Below are 17,358 nucleotides of genomic sequence, written 5' to 3'. Positions count from 1 at the left end.
CTGTGGTTATGATCATGAGAGACAGGAATGACCTAGCATTCCAACACCAATGCTGTGATGTATAGGAAAAATGAGTATGTAGAGGTCATCCAGAAAAAAAAAAACAAACACATTTTTTCTTATATGCATTCATGGTATTTTAAAATCTGCAACTTTTTTGAAGTCTTCCAGCATGAGTTGCATACCTGAGGTTTTATTTCTTTTTTCTTTTTTTTTTTTTTAATTTTGTACTGAGAGATCTTGGCAGTTCTCAACATTTTTACTTGCAGGTAGTTGCAGTGAATTTTAGAATCGTATTTGGTGATCAAGAGTAATACCTGAGGGTGGCATGCGTGAGAATAAGCTGAGAGATTAGTGTGACTTCAGGTTCCCATTGGAAGCAGTTATGTGCCATTTTCTGTATTAATAACAATCTGTGACCAAACTGATGTAGTTTTCTGTTCAATGACACGCAAACACCAAACCACACAAAACAACAGAAACAAAAAGTCAAAACCTGAATTACAAGAAAAAGTTGAAGTATATGTTGCAATTCTGTTAGATTAGTTATGAAGCCACATACAATTCTTGCTCATTACATTTTGTCAGTTTTCTGTGGTCAGGGTCTATTATGATGTGACAATGCCTAGAATTACAGATGAAGTTTTATGTAAGAAATGAAACACAATGGCATTGTAAATATTAAAGAAAAAAACATTACGCAAGGAAGTACGTGGGTTCTAAATTGCAGTTACATTTTGTTTGTGATGAATGTGACATTCTCAATTTAGGGGAATTACACAGCTGCATAATGCAATATTCTGTGCAGGTGTAGCTGTTCTTTTGTATATAAACACGGTATGCTAAAAGATGTTTTTTTTAAATTGCAGATTCTGAACATTTGCTGGAACTTCCTAGGAAGCACCAGATTTTGTTACCAAGGCCTCCTGTTCTGCTCTCTTGTGCCTGTGCCTTATGATCTCTAATTACATTGTTTCACACTATTTTTTCCTGCCTCATTCAGTTAACAGGATGGGCGGTGCTCAGGAATTGAGTAGCTACTTGATATTTTAATCCTTATCACTCAGTGAGCGGCCCCTGCCTTATTTACTGCACACCATTTAAGTCTCCAAAGAATACATAATTATTCATTCCCTTGCAGCCTTTTCTAAGGTGCCTGACTAAACTATTTTTATCCATTCAATTGTATTTCATGTGCATTTTCTAGTCAGTGCCTGTAACTTAATTTATGTGCTCTATGAAATGAGAACATGTGTAAATACAGTTTTAGAATTTTGACATCATTCTCTTTTGAAATGGAACTTTGGAATGGAAGTGAAGCACATATGACATATATTAAAATAGTCTTTTGTGGGAATATTGAAAGTAAACATAAAAGTAATGAGTAACTGAAGACATCAATTCACGTAACATTGAGTCATTCTTATATGCAGCTGTCCTTTGTGGTAGTCTTCAATGTTTCATGTAACCTGGAGGTTAGTCAGCTATTCTGTTTATTTCAAAAGTAGGCTATTCTCCTTGTGGAAAGGATTGCAAAGAAATTGCTACCTCATGTAGCATTTAGAATATAAATCAATGTGGGAAATGTGAAAAAAATAAGGATAGTTGAACACCACAACAGGTTGCCCAGGTAGGTTTGGATCTTTGTAGACTTTTGAACCCAACAGGATACGTTCCTGGGTGACCAGTTCTACCTAGCCCTGCCTGGGGCAAAGCTGGACTGGGAGATCTTCAGAGATCCCTTTTAGCCTCAACTATTCTGTTATTTCTGCAATATGTAACACCGCTGTAATTGTGGTTGTACATATGTCATGCTTATTTCTGATAGGCAAAATTTCATGAATCTTGTGGCTTTCTTCTATGCTAAAATGCTTGTAAAATGTTTGTCTGCAGTTGACTCTTAGCAAGCGCGCTGTGTCCCGTCTGTCTCATGAGCAGCAGTTTAACTGTTCTCAGCAAAAGTGTTAGAAACATTTGTCTAATGGTGTTTCTGTTGCCATGCCAGTACTGCTTTCTAGAAGGCTGCAAAGAATTGCATCGATCTATAATTGATCAAACTGTAGTGGATTTCATCCTTTTTGAGTTAAAAAAAAAACAACAGCACCTCAGTGTAGAATCCATCGGTTAGTTGGTCTCAGTCCTTTTGCAAACACTCCTTGCAAACAGTGGGTTCTGTGAAGAGCTTAGAATTCTTTTGTCACTGACTTGCAAGTTGTAATACTGTCACCAGTGCATCATATTTCTGAGTGTAAGGTTTTTCTGTGATGGTTCTTCTGGTTGAAATAATTTAAGATTTCTGCTACAAAACAGCCAAGACTTTTCGCATTGCTAATGTTAATACTTCAAATAAGAATAGAAAGCAATAAATGAAAGATGGTGCATGTCAAATCTTTCTTTTATTGCAGTTGAACATCTCTGCTGCTGGTTGAATGGAATAATTGCAATACATATATATGTATATGTGTTTTTTTTTTTTAAAGGCCACATCCAATTCAAATAGATTTTGTTTCTAATGCAACTTTTTTTTTTTTTTTTTTTTTTTCAGAAGGAATTGAGCCTTCCAAGAAGAGGAAGTCTGTAAGTTTCTGAAATTTCTTCTGCTATGTGCTCATTATGTGTTTTGGCAATTCTTAAGTGGGCTGTTTTTCTCTTTGGGGAGTTAAAATGAAGACTAAATGTGGCATGTGATTTGCCTTAAGATGTATACAAAGAAATTGAGATTCTGAATGAAGACTGGGTTGTGCAGTAACCTTTTTTATGCCTGTCCTCCTCTCTTAGAGGAGCTGTTGTTAGGTATTTCCAAATTGACAAGAACACCTGGTGTCGAAGCTTTTATTTTGTATTGAAAATTACTATAGTTAAAATCAAAGTTTAGTTTGTTTCTGAATGATACAAAGGTAAGTCAAACTGTTATCATATGAAATTTTGTGATAAAACCTGTGGATAATGAAACAAAGAATAGATGAGTGCTATTAAGTGTATAGGATTGTTAATCTAGTATTTGGTTAGTGGATGTAAAGATTGTATGTTCTTGTGTGAATTGTTACTGAATTAGAATAGTATGACCTCAGATACTGTGGTTTAAGTGTTCTTTGTATGGGTTGCAATACCTTGTCTTTCTTTCCTTTTTTGAGTTATTTGGTTTTAAAGCTTGCTTTATTTCGTATTACATAGTAATAATTAAGAAGGTATTGGGATCACAGTGTATTAAAATATCTTAATCTGCATTCGGCTACTGTTTTATTTCCCAAAATAACATAGGACTATAGTTTTATCACTGTACTCAGCTAAGATGGTGTTTCTGATGACGTGTTTTGAGTAAACCTCTAAACCCTTGTACAAAGGCTAGATATTTGGCTTTGTTTTTAAATATTTGTTTTCAGCTTGATGGTGCTGCATGTGTGAGTAACTGAAATGCTAATTGCTGGGAAGGTACAGGTTGTAGGCATCTGCTGACTTGCAGAAGGTTTTCTTACTTTAGCTTTTTTCACAAATCTTCTACTAAATAGTAAGCAAAACAATTACTAAGAAATGGCACAAAGTTTTGAGACTAATTCTACGTGAAGTATTTGATACTGCAGTGACACAGAGAAAAATAGTTAAGGAAGAGAATTACTGGTGTCTTTTAGAGGCTTTACATAAACCCAGCACTCTTCTGTGTGCAAAAGATAACGGACTGTAAAGTTAATGAGTAAACTCCTGTTGATTTCAGCCAGAGCAGAAAGTATCTTTACAGACTCTTTTTTTTTAATAAGTAGCCCTGACCTTGCTTACTCTTGCTGTGTTTGACATTGAATATTATTATATACTTTTCTCCAGGTTTGAAAAATGGTTGCATTCATCTACGTATTTTTTATAGCTGATCACTGAGATGTAAGTGCAGATTCTGTAATGTTGCTGAGATTTTAATAAAGTGTAGTAAAGGAATAGTTGATTATCAGCATAATCATATCTGGCTGTTAAAATGGTTGAGATTCTGCACGTGGTATTTTAAACTGTCATCTTTATTACTGCTTTCTTAGTTATCAGAGCTCACAGTACTGAAGTTAGCAACAGCTGTAGCATCAGAAGGTCTGCATTGGGTCACTTTGACTCCTCTATTTGCATATCATATGCATGTTAATATGAAGACTGAATATCAAAATGTGGTACGTCCTGTGTTTTAATTGCCATAAACATCTAAAGAACCTCAATGGTTCTGTGTGGATGTGTTGTTTTGTCTTCTGGAACTTAAGAGCCAGATGTCATGCCAGGGCTTTAGGTAAGGCAGGGACAGCTGGCTGAGGCATGATCAAGAAGAGAAACGTGGATAACAAGATTCTGATTGATGAACAATTCTGCTTTTTTTAATTTGCACTTTGTCTTACTGATTTTGGTACAGTCTGGTGGAAAAATATGGAGGAATGGTGTATGGGGAAAAGGTTCCTAGCTTGTATTCAATATGTGAGTTTTAAAGGACTATTGCACAAAATACTTTCAGAAAGGTTGAATTATTTTTATGCCTATTTTGGAGAGTCTGCTGTCTAGATCATACGGTGTTGTTGCTTACATCTTTATGTGAATAATTTTTAATGCAATTTCTGTGGCAAACATAAAGGAGACTGTTGATTCCAGATATAGGGAGCAAGTGCAATACAATATAGTAAAATAGAAGGATAGATACTTGTGAGGAAGCACAGGTTGAAAATGCATATTATGTGACTTACATAAGCCAGCAACCCTTTCTTACCTGTGTACTGCTGAACCAAGCAGAGCTCTTTGGCTTCTGTAACTACGCACACAACTTGATGCCAAGAGAGGTATCCAGGTTGCCTTTGTTAGGTTGATCAAATATGCAGAGAAAAAAAAAGGGCAATGCTGACTTCCTGCCAGCAAAACAATAAGCAGAGGAGTCTATTTGTGCAGTAGTAATTAGCTCTGAGTTCGTTATCCGTGGCATTTGTTCTGACACAATGTAAAACCTGCTGCCAGTTGGCAATTATTGTTCACTTGTTGAATGTCACCTGCCATTCATCAGCTAGGGTATCCTGGTTGTGCTCTTGGGCACACATGTTGTTGCCATGTGTGGAGCCATTCCACTTTGATGCTGACCTTTTGAGCTAGCTCTGTGGCTGCTGATCTACAAACCCAACTGGCTTCACTCACCTGTCTTTTCACTGACCTGTCTATGTAACCATCCCTCAGCCCAGTCAGAGGCTTCTAGGCTTCTCTTGTAGCCCGGCAGTGTCCCTGCTTTTTGTTCACCAGGTATTAGGGCACGGTAATATGGAAGTCTTCTGCCAGATCTTGAAATCAAATACTGGATGCCAGAAATGAAGTGTCTAGAGATGCTGGATGACAAGGCATGCAGTGTGTCTTAGGTGAACTATGGGAGAGCATTGATGGCAGAAACTGGAGGAAGCTTGGAGAGGGAGTGGACTCAACATCTCCACTTCTCCCCACATTGTTGCTATTTTGGTTAACTTGTTGTGGAACAACTCAATTATAGGCTGCACTTCTGCAGCCTCATTTTGGATCTCAGGAAATAAGTTGAACTGTGCAGGCTTCCTGCTGTACAACACAGTTTTGATTTCTACATGTACAGCAACTCCTTGGGAAGGAATTGGAGACAAAGGCTTGTTAAAAGGTTAGTTAAAGTAGCACAGTTGACAAACTCTGGTAAGTGATGCTGATTCAGAAAGAAGTGGTATGCTCTATGCTCTGACCACCCACTGGCTATGTTGATACAAGTGCTTGTATAAGCACAGGCAGAACTGATCCAGATTGCAATTAGCTTCATGCAGGTTCTTTGGTGTATTGTGTAGCTTTCTAACAGCAGGGTACCATGGCAAGGAGGGAAAATTAATATCAGGGGTCTTCTGCTAGTCCTCTCACCAGCAGCAAAACTATCTGACTTTTCAACCTTATCAGAAAGTTTTTCAAAATACTTTGTGCACTGCTGCTACAGAGGGAGTTTATTTATATGCTGTTATGACATTTTTATTAGTTCACTTGTTTTCGCAAAATATTTTCAAATATCAGGGCAAGCATTTGTGGTTTATGTTAAGTCAGACCCAAAAATGCAGGTTTAAGCATTGCTAGTATGAGTATGTCAAACATGCAGATCTTCTGATGAGCCACTGAATGGCTGTTTGAACCTAAAAATCTACTATAAGTGAATTGACAGCGTGCTTCAGAAGAAGTCAGACTTCAGTAGGGGTAAGTGTGTAAGGTAGAGGAGGTGCTGGTTACTGGTACTGGTTATCCAGTACTAGTACTGGATAGTGTTTAAACAATTTTAGGCAGATCATTGTAAGGAATAATTCTTTTTGGAGATACAAAGTATTTTCCATGTTAATTGTGAAAGCTAGTCAAAATGCAGTCTTGAGATATGAAAGACAGTGAAAATTTGTAGTCTTAATTAAAATAAAAACTTTCTCTGCTTATGAATGTTTTGGTGCTTGTTTCATGGTAGGTTTTTTTCTGATACTTTTCTCTGAAAATGCAGAGAGCCTCTGCTATCTCGTGCTTATTTGGAAAAACTGAGTGTCTTAAATTAATCTGCAGTATCTCATCAAAATTATTACAGGTTTATAACACAGTTGTGCCCAGGACTGCACAATGAATTCATACTGCAAAGCAGCGCAGAACTGGAAATTCTGTATTGATGTAGCTCTCTTCTTTAGTTTGCTGACACTATTTATATTTGTACAGAAGTGAAGCCAACAAGTTGGCCTGAGGTGAGTGTTCTGGTAAACTGCTTGGTTAACAGCAAGGAGAGAGATTTACATGCATTTGTTCCTTAGAGTGTCTACCTTTATAGCTGTGGCTTGTGTATGTTCTGTGAGTAGTGATTTCTGCTGCGAATTACTGTACACTGATAAAAGACTCCCTCTGATGGCCAGTTAAGGAATCTGATGTATCTGAACAATATGCTACCCCCAGGGATTTCCTCTGTGCTTGTCTCAGTGGTGTATTGACCTTTGGTAGGAAGTGGCAGGGGCAAATGTAGTAAGGAAGAAGGCCAGCAGCCAGCCCTTTTAGAATGTGGAACTGGATAGCTTGAGTCATGCCGTCTGTGCTAGGGTACAGCTTACACTTCTCTGTGAATCCTTGTGCTCCAGAAGCATGTACCAGCTGATTTTATTGCTCTTTGCCTGTGAGCTACTCAGAGTTATTTTGCTGATCTAAATTACATACACAAAAGAGTGAATTGCATTTGTTTAGCTACACCCATGGTTAGACTTCTGTGGACATTGTAGCAGAGGTATTTTTTTAGTTACAATCAATAATTGTTAAACATCAGCAAGTAACACAGTACTGGTATATTGCATGTCAAAAGCAGAGGGCTTTTTGGGAAGGAGTGGAAGCTATGGGATAGACTTGAGATTTTCTTACCCTTTGGAGTCCTGAAAATAAAAACAGCTTTTTATTCATCTTTCATTTCATTTTCATTTCCATTTTATCCACTCATTTTGTTCAGTTTCATCGGAGTTTAAAGTGAGCTGAGATGCTGCTTAGTGCATTCAGATGATTGAGTCATAATTAATTATTTGGTACCTTTGTAGTAAATATCACTGTTAATCATAAAAAGAAAAAATTTAAGTTATTTAGGAGACTGCTATCATCTTAAGATTTTAAGTCAGAACATGTTACTTATTATTACCAGGTGGTGGACCTCTGTGATGATTTCATACCAGTGACTAGCTGAACTCTACCACACCTGTGTCTCGGTGCCCCTCCTCATGATGTGTAAAAAAAAAAAAAAAAAAAAAAAAGAAAAAAAGAAAAGGACTCAAGAGTTTCTGAATATGGCAGCTTTGGTAGTCATTCAAGGATTTTGTTGGTTTTTTTTTTTGTTGTTGTTGTTTTTTGTTTTTTTTCCAACAAGCCCAATTTATTGATGTAGGATCACATGTGGGTGGAAGAATTCTATTTCCATCTCTGTTGTTACTGCTTCTATTAGTGACTTTTGTGAGAGCAGCATAATGTCTCCTAAACACCTCTGAGTTACTGCTGGTGATGGTGGCTTTCTGAGTGCAGTGCAAACTTCTCAGTTTCCAGATACTTAATAATTATTTGTTTAAAGGAGTGCAAATTAAAGAGAGATCCTGATCATTTTGTATGTGACAGTGTTTTCAGTGTTCGGTATTTATGCAGTGTTTCACCTTTGAACTTTCAGCAGTGACTTGTAAATATCATTTCCGGGTCACTGATGCAAATGTTGAATAGCATCAAGCAGACCATAAGAGTCTATGAACTCATAAAATAATTTATTCTGTACAAAGGAAATTCCTCCACTGACAGTTTTTTTTTCTTTTGAGATCGGTTAGTGAACTATAAATCCACTTAATATATGCATTACTGCTAACATAGTGAGCTTTTTTAATGAAAATTCTGAACAATGAATTCAGATCTGTCTGGCCAAAATCACTTGGGTATGACATGGAGGACACGGGTCATGAGCTGCTGAGTCCTTATCAGTTCTTGTGACTGACGACGGAAAAATGGTTTTTGGACATGTATTTCGTATGCTTTGAACCAGCAGTTACTGTAGCACATTTCTTTTCCTCACAGTCCTTCTTGCTTCAGCCTCCATAAATTTTACACAAGTCTGTTGCCCATTGTTTGCATTTCCTCATTTTAAAGTTCTGTTGGGCTGACAGGAAGAGTAGTGGCACGTGCTGTAGCCTTGTTGCCATTTTTCTGTTGGCAGCATAGGGTCTTCTGCAAACAAGTCTTCTGTGCTGTGGAAAGCATGTGCCTGGTTTTGATGTAGACGCTATATCCTTTGGCATTTTATTGCTGTTAGTTATGCCCTTACTTATCAGTAGAGGCCGCTCTAATTAGTCTTTCAGCTATTTCTTTTGGTTCCCTCATGCACACATTTGCATCCTTAGTTCATTCATACCATGCTGGGGATCTTTGCGTGTTGTCTCTTGGCTCAGGTTTTACTGCTGTGTGTAGTCTTTGAGCCTTCCCCCCACCGTGAACAGGTCATCATTTTTCTTTCCAGTGGAAGATCCATACGCTACTTTTGAACATCTTTTAAGTTTTGTGAAACCTTCTTATTGGTGAGCTCACACTTATCTGTGTGCACACAGTCTTTATGAATATCTTCAAGAAGAAAGATGACACTTTTGGGTGCATTAAAATTCTTTGTTGCATTTAGTAGACCATATGTTTCTTATAGCATTGTCCACTAAATTTTTTTATGTGTGTTCAGAATGCTAGAACATTAAAAAAAAGAAAAAAAGTGTTGAAGTTTTGGTTACCTGACAGATTTATGTCTAGAAAATGACACATTCAGATTTTGAACCACAATTATGTAATGTATTTGCCCTCTTGTTCTGTGAGTGCTGTGACGTCTGGATAGTGTAAAGTCTGGATAATAAATGTCTGGATAATAACCAATTCTTAACCACACACTAAGGTTCTTCACAGAACTGTGTTGGAATTTACTTTTGGGTACTTGGACAAGGACAGGACATTCGAGAATGACAGTAATCTTAAATAATTCTTTATCAAATTCGTGATCATAGAGGAAATAGAAAAAAGTAAAATCAGTGTGTAGGGTCTAGTAGTGATTTTGTTAAAATGTTACAGAATTTTAGGATTGGAGAATTGCATGCATCTTGCAGGAAGCAGAGGCCAAATACCTGGGTGTATCCATGTGTTACCTAAACCCAACAATGTTTTTGCAGTAGAATAGTTTGCTTGAGAATTTAAATATTTCTGTGCATGCAAATAAATCTTTAATTGAGCACGATGTTCAACTCAGATGTTTGATGGCCAGATCTTACAGCTCAGGGATTGGTGGTGTTGAGAAGGTGGGTGCTGAGGTTCTTAAACAACTAGATGCATGCAGAGAAACAGTAGTAGAAAGAATCTCTAGTTCTGTATTAAAATTTCAATAGTGGATCTTATGAAATGAAGCAAAAAAGAGTAATGGGATGGAGATTTGTTGAAAACAGACTGCCTAACCTACTGTTCTTGCTCTTCCCACGTGACTCCCCTTCCCTGGGCAGCCTTTTAATTTCAGTGGTGAACTGCTCTGCTTCTGCTGGTTCCTCCCTTGTATTCTCTACTACCTGTTGAACAAGCACTTTTTGATGTTCATAGTGTTTCTCTGTACATACTAGCAGCTAAGTGTATAGCAAATAAAGAAAACGCTGAGGAAACTTCTTAGTGGAAATGTGAGCTAGGGAGGGAAGTGAGCTAGGGAAGCGGACGCTAGGGAGGAGGTAATAAGCTCTGAGGGCAGGTTGAGGTTTAAAGAAGGCTTGGTTGCGTGAACACTGTTGTTATAGGGTTGTGTTTTGACTTTCAGTAGCAAATGTAAATAACAAATATTTCATGATAATTGCTTCAGGAATTTTTTAAATAAGCATTTTATTCTCTCACTTGATCTTTGAGCAAAACTTGCATCATAAATAAAATTATTTCCCTTTAGTTTGTTCTAGTAGAACACACACACAAGAGCCAACAACAGATGACCATGCAACCATCTGCTTTATTCTGCTGCCTTAGAGAATATAACCAGTGAGAAAACTGGCAGAAAAACAGTGTCATGCTACTAATCACAGCTGATCAGTGCAGCTAGAATTTCAAACAGCAAAACTTGGGAATGTCAGACATACTGAAAAAGTATTTTCTTCATTTTGCTTTTTCACAGTGATATTTATTTTGGAAATCCCAGTTTTCTTCACTTAAGGAAAATTCAAAGTTGGTCAAGAAAGTTCTGTTTTAAAGAAATTCTCCTTATGAATTGCATGATCCTGTCTGCCCTGTGCTGTATTGATGAATTGATTTTATTTTACTTTATTTTTTTTTTTTTGCATTGATGCTAGAAACATTTGAATAATCTCTTAATCTGCAGAGAGAGCTTTCTGAGGCTATGCAATTTCAAGCTCACACTCTTAGCCTCTGTTGGATTGGGGTCATGGTAGGGCTCTGGAAAGCTTACATGATTATTTGATGAAGCTGTGCTCTGCTTAGAGAATTCTAATGACTATTTGTGTGTGTGTGGAGATCAAAGATGAAGAATAACCTATGAATAGATGTATGGTTCGGAAAGAACCATTCAAGTTTCTGCACAATATATTTGTTCCTCTAGTAACAATGAAATCACCTGTATTCTAAATAACAGCTTTTAGGTAAAAGAGGCAGTTGCTGAACAGCAGGGATCTGCATCTTCTGGCATTACAGACTTTCCTCTTGAAATTGTTAGTATTATCACAGTTCCATTATGTAAAGTACAGGCAGACTTCCTAGAGGTGTCAAGATCATGATATCCCAGTAAGCCATTTCTGTTGAGTCAGAGAGGAAAGGTAAGCCCTTTTTCCCCTTCCTCACTCCTATCAAATGCAAAGTTGAACATTTTATTTACTGTCAGTATTCTGAACCAGTAATGTTGCTTACTGTAAAGAATATTCATGCATTTGTATCTGTTATCTGTCAGGGCCTCTACTCTCCATGGCTGGAAGTGGTACCTACTTTGTCACAATGTCTGTTTCTTGTTGGCAAGCCTTTTGGGGAAATGTTGAATAACATTTGAGTCCCTGGCCATTTTGACCTCTACCATTGTCTCCATCTGCCTAAAATTTCTGGATCCTGTTGATTTTCCTCCATCCCAATATACCACTTCACAAGTCATGCTTGCCCTCTGAGAAAGTAAAATTTGGTTGTCTTAATGCAGTTGTTGACATGCTTGTGTTTTGCTGGAAGTATTCTTTCCATTTTTATTTTCAACCTTTGCTTAAAGCTGAGTGTTGTCTTACAGGTCTGTTCTCTGGGAGAAGTCAGCAGGAATCCAGGGCAGGGATACTGAGTCAGGTTTTGAGCTTGTAGGACTTGCTCTGGGAATGTAGTTTTCACATAAGAATAGACATGCCAGGAACCTGGTTGCAGACTGTTTTTTTCATGGGAGAATGGATGGTAACTCTTAGTTTTAAAGGAGCAGCAAGAAACATGAGGTCTGGTCAGTGGCTCATTGTGAGACTTGAGTCAGCAGAAACTGAATAAGGTGTGCCCAGAAGCCTGGGCAATGGATGTGTGGATGCTTCCTGTGTATAGCAGCTGGGCTGAGCTCTCCTCTTGCAGATTTGGGGAAGGAAAGTGTTTCTTTGGCTAGATACCTTTCTGTTCTGCAAGTCCTAATCAGCTAATTCTGCCTCTTTAGTCTTCAACAAGCCTTTATTTCCCATGTTCTGGCAGCTCTATCCTGGCATTAATGTGCTTTCCTGCCATCATGCACTTTTCTTCTCTGCTGTTTCATAACAAAGTGGGGGGTAAGCAGATAATTTCTGTCCCTTCTCCCAAATGTTGTAGGGCTTCTTTTCCGATTTTTTTTTTTTTTTTCTTTTTTCTTCTAGCAAGCCATTTTAGCTTAGATCTGTAAGGTTTAGTAAGTTATGTTATGACAGCTCTCATAGCCAAGTGAAAAGGTCAGAAGGAGCGCTGGGGATAAGTAGATCTGTAACACTGCATAGCTTGGATGAAAGGAGATCAAGTGCCAGGGGGGAAGAAAATGGAGGTCTGAAAGGCTGGCACAGTTTTTGGGAGTCTCTTGCTTTGTATTCATTGTGTGCTGGTTGCCATGATGCACAAGACAGTATAATTGCATATGATCACATTTCTTCAAGTCCCAGTTGGTTCACTCATGAATATTTAGTGTAGTGATGCCCCTAGGCAGTGAAGGTGAGCATAGCATTTGAGACAAACATGCTATCCCAGGTGTTTCTATGTGGGGCTAAGTTTCAAGCTGACAAAGAAACCAGTTCTTGCTGTTTTAGCCTGACTGTTTTAACTCATGTCTACTTTTGTAAAGGTTGTGCAGCATATGAGGGCATTGGGAATGCTTTTTTGCTTTCTTACATGGTACTAGTATGCAGGCAGAAGGTGTGATTAAGTCAGGGACGTTCTACATCCATATGTGAGTATGGTTTTGAGGCTGAATGGGAAAGGGTCTGAGGTGACAGCAAAGCACATGCTTCAAACCATCCTGCTTCTAAAAAGAAGGCCGGAGATGCCTTTAAACCTGAGGTCAGAATTAACCCTACCCAGGCAATTCTTAAATGTGCTCTGATAGCCTGGCAGTGCCTTCAGGTCAGCTCAATGGCTGGTAGCTTTATACACTGTACAGCATGAGCAGTGAATTGTGTTGTGGTTTAGCCCTGCAGCAGCTCAGTGCCACAGCTTTCACTCAGTTGCCTGCAGTGAGATGAGGGAGAGAACTGGAAACAAAATAGAATTAGTGGGTAGAGATAAAAACTATTTTTCTGAGACAGAAGAGGAAAATGGAAACAAAAAAGCAATGATAACAATATGTATATGTCTGCAATGGAATTATTTTCCAACTGATGCCCAGCTCACAATATAACTGCCTGCGGGTCAATGACCTGCTATCAGTGCAATGTCTTACCACCTGCCAACTGATATCCAGCAACCTCTGAGCAGAGCTGCCTTCTTGGCCAGCTCCTCATAGCATCTCTTGCCTAATTGAGATAAGCTGTCCTGGCCCCAGGTGTGCTCCCAACAGCTAGTAACAGCCAAAATATCAATGTGCTGTTAACGCTGTCTCAGCTGATACCAGGACAATTCGGAACACAGGACACTGGCTGTGTCTTGTTTAGTCTTTCTCATGCTGGGAAACATGCTGACTTACTGTTGTGGGGTTTTTTTTGTTGTTTTTTTTTTTTCCTGTTTTCTTTTGTTTCTTTGTTGGAGTAGGAGATTCTATAGCCATTATTTAAAAATACTGGCAATGTAAAATGTGGAAAGCAAGTCAAATTATTTCCTTTCCAAACTGGCTTATGCTTTACTTCATAAGCAGCACATAATCAATTTTACATAGATAAGATGTTAGTCCAGGAGCAAACAGTAGTCTGAAACCAAAGATCAAAGGAATTTCGAACAGTGGGATCCTAGGGCTTATTGGCATGAGAACAACTATCGGAAATCTCCTGTCAGTAAAAACTGTGAAAGCTTGCCATGCAAATTTGGTTCACAAATTAACTCAAAATGGAGAATCTTAAGCAGAGAAGCATAGCTAGAGAATCAAAATATTTACATAGCAGTTGATTTTGAATGATGTCCAGGGATTGTGTAGCTCATTTGTGATGACACAGAAGCAGTAAAGTTAAGGAATTCTGCAAGAGTGAGAGATGAGGGAAGAAGTTGCCATAGAGAAGAATAAAATGGGTAACGACTGAGAAAAGGCTGTGTGCAACACAGAGGCAAGAAGACAGAAGTGCTGGGAATGGTATGCTTGAGAGACTTTGGAATAGAGATACTGAGATTTGACATGTAAAGTTCTGTAGTTGTGAGTCACTCTACTACCCTTGGGTGTAGTATCCAGACAGCAAAGAGAAATCAGTGGAACCACTGTTGGTAGTAGAGGAACGTCAGCCTTAGACACTTTTATGGACAGATGAATAGTTGGTAATAAGTTAGTGCCATGTGGAGTGTGATGAAACTCTCAGAGGCATGTTTTTATGGAGGAATTCTGTATAAAGCACAGTTTGATCTCCTTAAATATAGCGTTGATATTCTTGTGGGAACTCCTGGGCAGATCAAAGATCACATTCAGAGTAGCAAGCTGTCCCTTTCCAACATGAAGCATGTTGTTTAGGATGAAGTTGATCATATGTTAGATGTGGGCTTTGCTGAACAAGTAGATGAAGTCTTAGGATTTGCTTGTAGAAAGGTTCTGAGAACAACCCTCAGACATTGCTGTTTTCTTGCAACATTCCTGCAAGTTAGGCAGGAATGAGGAAATGAAAATGGAGGGTAGTTCCAGCATTTGCTGCTGACTAAGTAAGAAAGCTGAGAGATCGTATTCTGTTGGAAGACAGCTGTTCAGGGCAATGGAGGTAGTGCAATTCCCAAGATGTGCTCTTGGTCATTCTTATCAGTCTTAGCACTGTTGTGTACTTGCCTCCCACCTGAAATGGTTGCAGAACCATCTCTCATTTCAATTGGCTATACTGGTGCTAATAAAATGGTGGTGGCACGGGAACTCAGCTTTGCATTCACTGTTACCTGGAGCAGTGCGCTTTCCTCCACAGCAATACTTGTAAAGCTCGTGCTCCTCTAGACAGCAGGGCATTTCTTCAGCCTGAGCAATTGCTGTGTGATGCTGGAGGCTGTGGCAGGCAATACCATGCTCTCTGTATCTGAACGTGGTTGATGCTTTATTTTATGTTTTGTGGGTGGTTTTTTTTTCTGTTCATTGTGAAGCCTACTGATTCCTTAAAAGAAAGAGAAGTTAGCTTAATTTACCTGTAGTTAAACAGCACTGTCACAGGGACTTGTGTGGTCTTTTCCCCATGCTAAAACATGACAATTTTTAGCACTTGTCCTACCTTTCAGTTGAGACATGAAGTTTGTAAGGTGTGGTAGAGTCTTCCATTAGATCAACTCTCTACAGCTAACAAAAAAGAGACTTTTCTCAGCTCTCTAGCCTTGTGCATTTTGTTCTTGATTTATTACGCCTCAACATCTTCAGATTTCAGGTTTAGATTCTGAACCTTCTGGGGCTTCCCTCATAAATAACTAACGTTCTGGCTCCTGCCCAACTGTAATAATTTATAACTGCAAAGCCATAAATATTTAAATTTTGGATCAATGAAGGTTTCTGTAGCTTTACTAAATATCCAGTTAAGTTTCAGAAGTGTGAAGCGTGGAAGCACAGTAGTTTTACTGACAGTTTTCTGAGTGTTTTTTTTTGCCTTTGTCTTTACTTCTTCTAAATGGAAATTAACTAAATAAACTAATGATATTCATCTTTGTGATTTTCTCTAAATCTCTTCTCTTGGTAAGATGTGAGCTTTTAAGTATTGCTAAGCTTCCTTACTGTTTTTTATTAGGTGAAATTACTTTCCAGAAGAAAACGCTAGCCCCGAGAACAGGGCTTTCTCCTTGGAGCTGAACTGGATAGAGTTAATCTAACTTGACTTTATGTGGTACCATTTGTCAGATTTATTGAACAGGTACATAAGAGCAGCAAAGAAATCTTTGAATCTGTCCATATGAGGTAGGGCTGCTTGAAGGTGCATTCGGATGGATGATGACCTTTTCAAAGAGATAGCTGTTGACACTCTGACTGTCTTCGATGACTGTGTGTAAGCCCTCAGGTTAACAAAGTGCATATAGGATATGCCACTTCTTTAACGTTGGATGTGAAAGTAGGAAATACTGTGCATTTTAATCTGAAGTCAGTCAGTGCTATTGAAACTTATTAAATAACTCAGACCAAGATGTTTTTAGAATGGATAAAGACAATAAAAATATACTTCAAATTTTTTTTGTTCTCTTATTATATATGACTAATACAGAATGCTGTGTAAGATTTGCTTAAGATGGTCCTCTGAGGAACAGTGGGTATAAAAATATCCATTGACATAAGGAGTACCTGCTTCTGTTTACAATGTAGAGAGTACCTGAATAACTTTTTAAATGCTTAACTTGAAAGCAGATTTTTGTGTGCATTAGATTTGACATCACAGCTGCTAAACACGATGATTTTGAAAGAATTTTGTGATTTTTCTTAATACCACTGGGAGTCTGTTGATGATCAGGTTTATACACTCTTGTGTTTTGTGGATGCTTTTCTCGTAGATTATTGTAGGAGAAACCTGAAATATTTTTAGTTACCTGGAAAATATATCTGATTTTATGGTTGAAGTAAATCAATGACGAATACAAAGAATATACTCATATTAGTTTGGATACCTTTTAGGTTACTGCTCTCTAACTCTGAACTTTGTTGTTGTTTGTTTTTTTCAGACAAGTTTTACCTGTTGTCACTACTGAGAATCTTTTTATAAGTTGTGTATTTGATAGAAACACTAAGCAAGAAATTGCAGTTGTCTGTAGATGTAAAAAGCCTGGCTGTTCTGTCGCTTTTGTTAGTGACGTAGATGATAAAGTGTATTTATTAAATTTGGAGAGGACAAGCAGGGAAGAGTGCAAGTATGTTTAAGAACAGTTTGGGAATTCAAAATCTGGCATCTTGAATAAAATATACACGTGAAATAGAAAAAGCTGAAGATTATGTTGTTCAACAGAAAACACTCAGCTTTTTGGATGCAAGATAGCTGACTAAGTGCAGCTTATGGAGGAGGGTTTGAGAAACAATAGTTCCACCGTACTGTGTAGAGAAAATACAAGGGAAGATGATACATCTCAGTACATCATATTAGAAAGCTGATAACTCAGAGCTGCAAAGCATGCAGCACTATTCTACCCCATGCAGAACTTTTTAGGTCTTAGGCTTAAATACTGCATATGGATCTGAGTGTTGTGTGTTGGTTTGACATAATCTATGGAAGAATACTTTCCAGAATGAGATTGTGGAAAAGAGAAGACTGGGTGGAG

At 38.1% G+C, this 17,358-nt stretch overlaps 1 protein-coding gene across 4 annotated transcripts in view; it reads left to right on the top strand.

The window, feature by feature from the left end:
* MAST4 (microtubule associated serine/threonine kinase family member 4) overlaps positions 1 to 17,358 on the top strand; it is a 284,153-nt gene that overhangs the window by 130,327 nt on the left and 136,468 nt on the right. For all 4 annotated transcript variants that reach the window (XM_052670248.1, XM_052670246.1, XM_052670247.1 and 1 more), the window contains exon 4: positions 2,546 to 2,577. In XM_052670248.1, coding sequence (XP_052526208.1) covers positions 2,546 to 2,577 — 32 coding nt within the window. The remainder of the gene's footprint in view (positions 1 to 2,545; positions 2,578 to 17,358) is intronic.

Source organism: Tympanuchus pallidicinctus, unplaced genomic scaffold (assembly GCF_026119805.1).
Source record: "Tympanuchus pallidicinctus isolate F22 unplaced genomic scaffold, pur_lepc_1.0 scaffold9, whole genome shotgun sequence".
In the NCBI taxonomy this organism is placed as follows: domain Eukaryota; kingdom Metazoa; phylum Chordata; class Aves; order Galliformes; family Phasianidae; genus Tympanuchus; species Tympanuchus pallidicinctus.
Note: the sequence above shows the minus strand (reverse complement) of the source record. Positions and strands in the feature narration are given on the sequence as shown.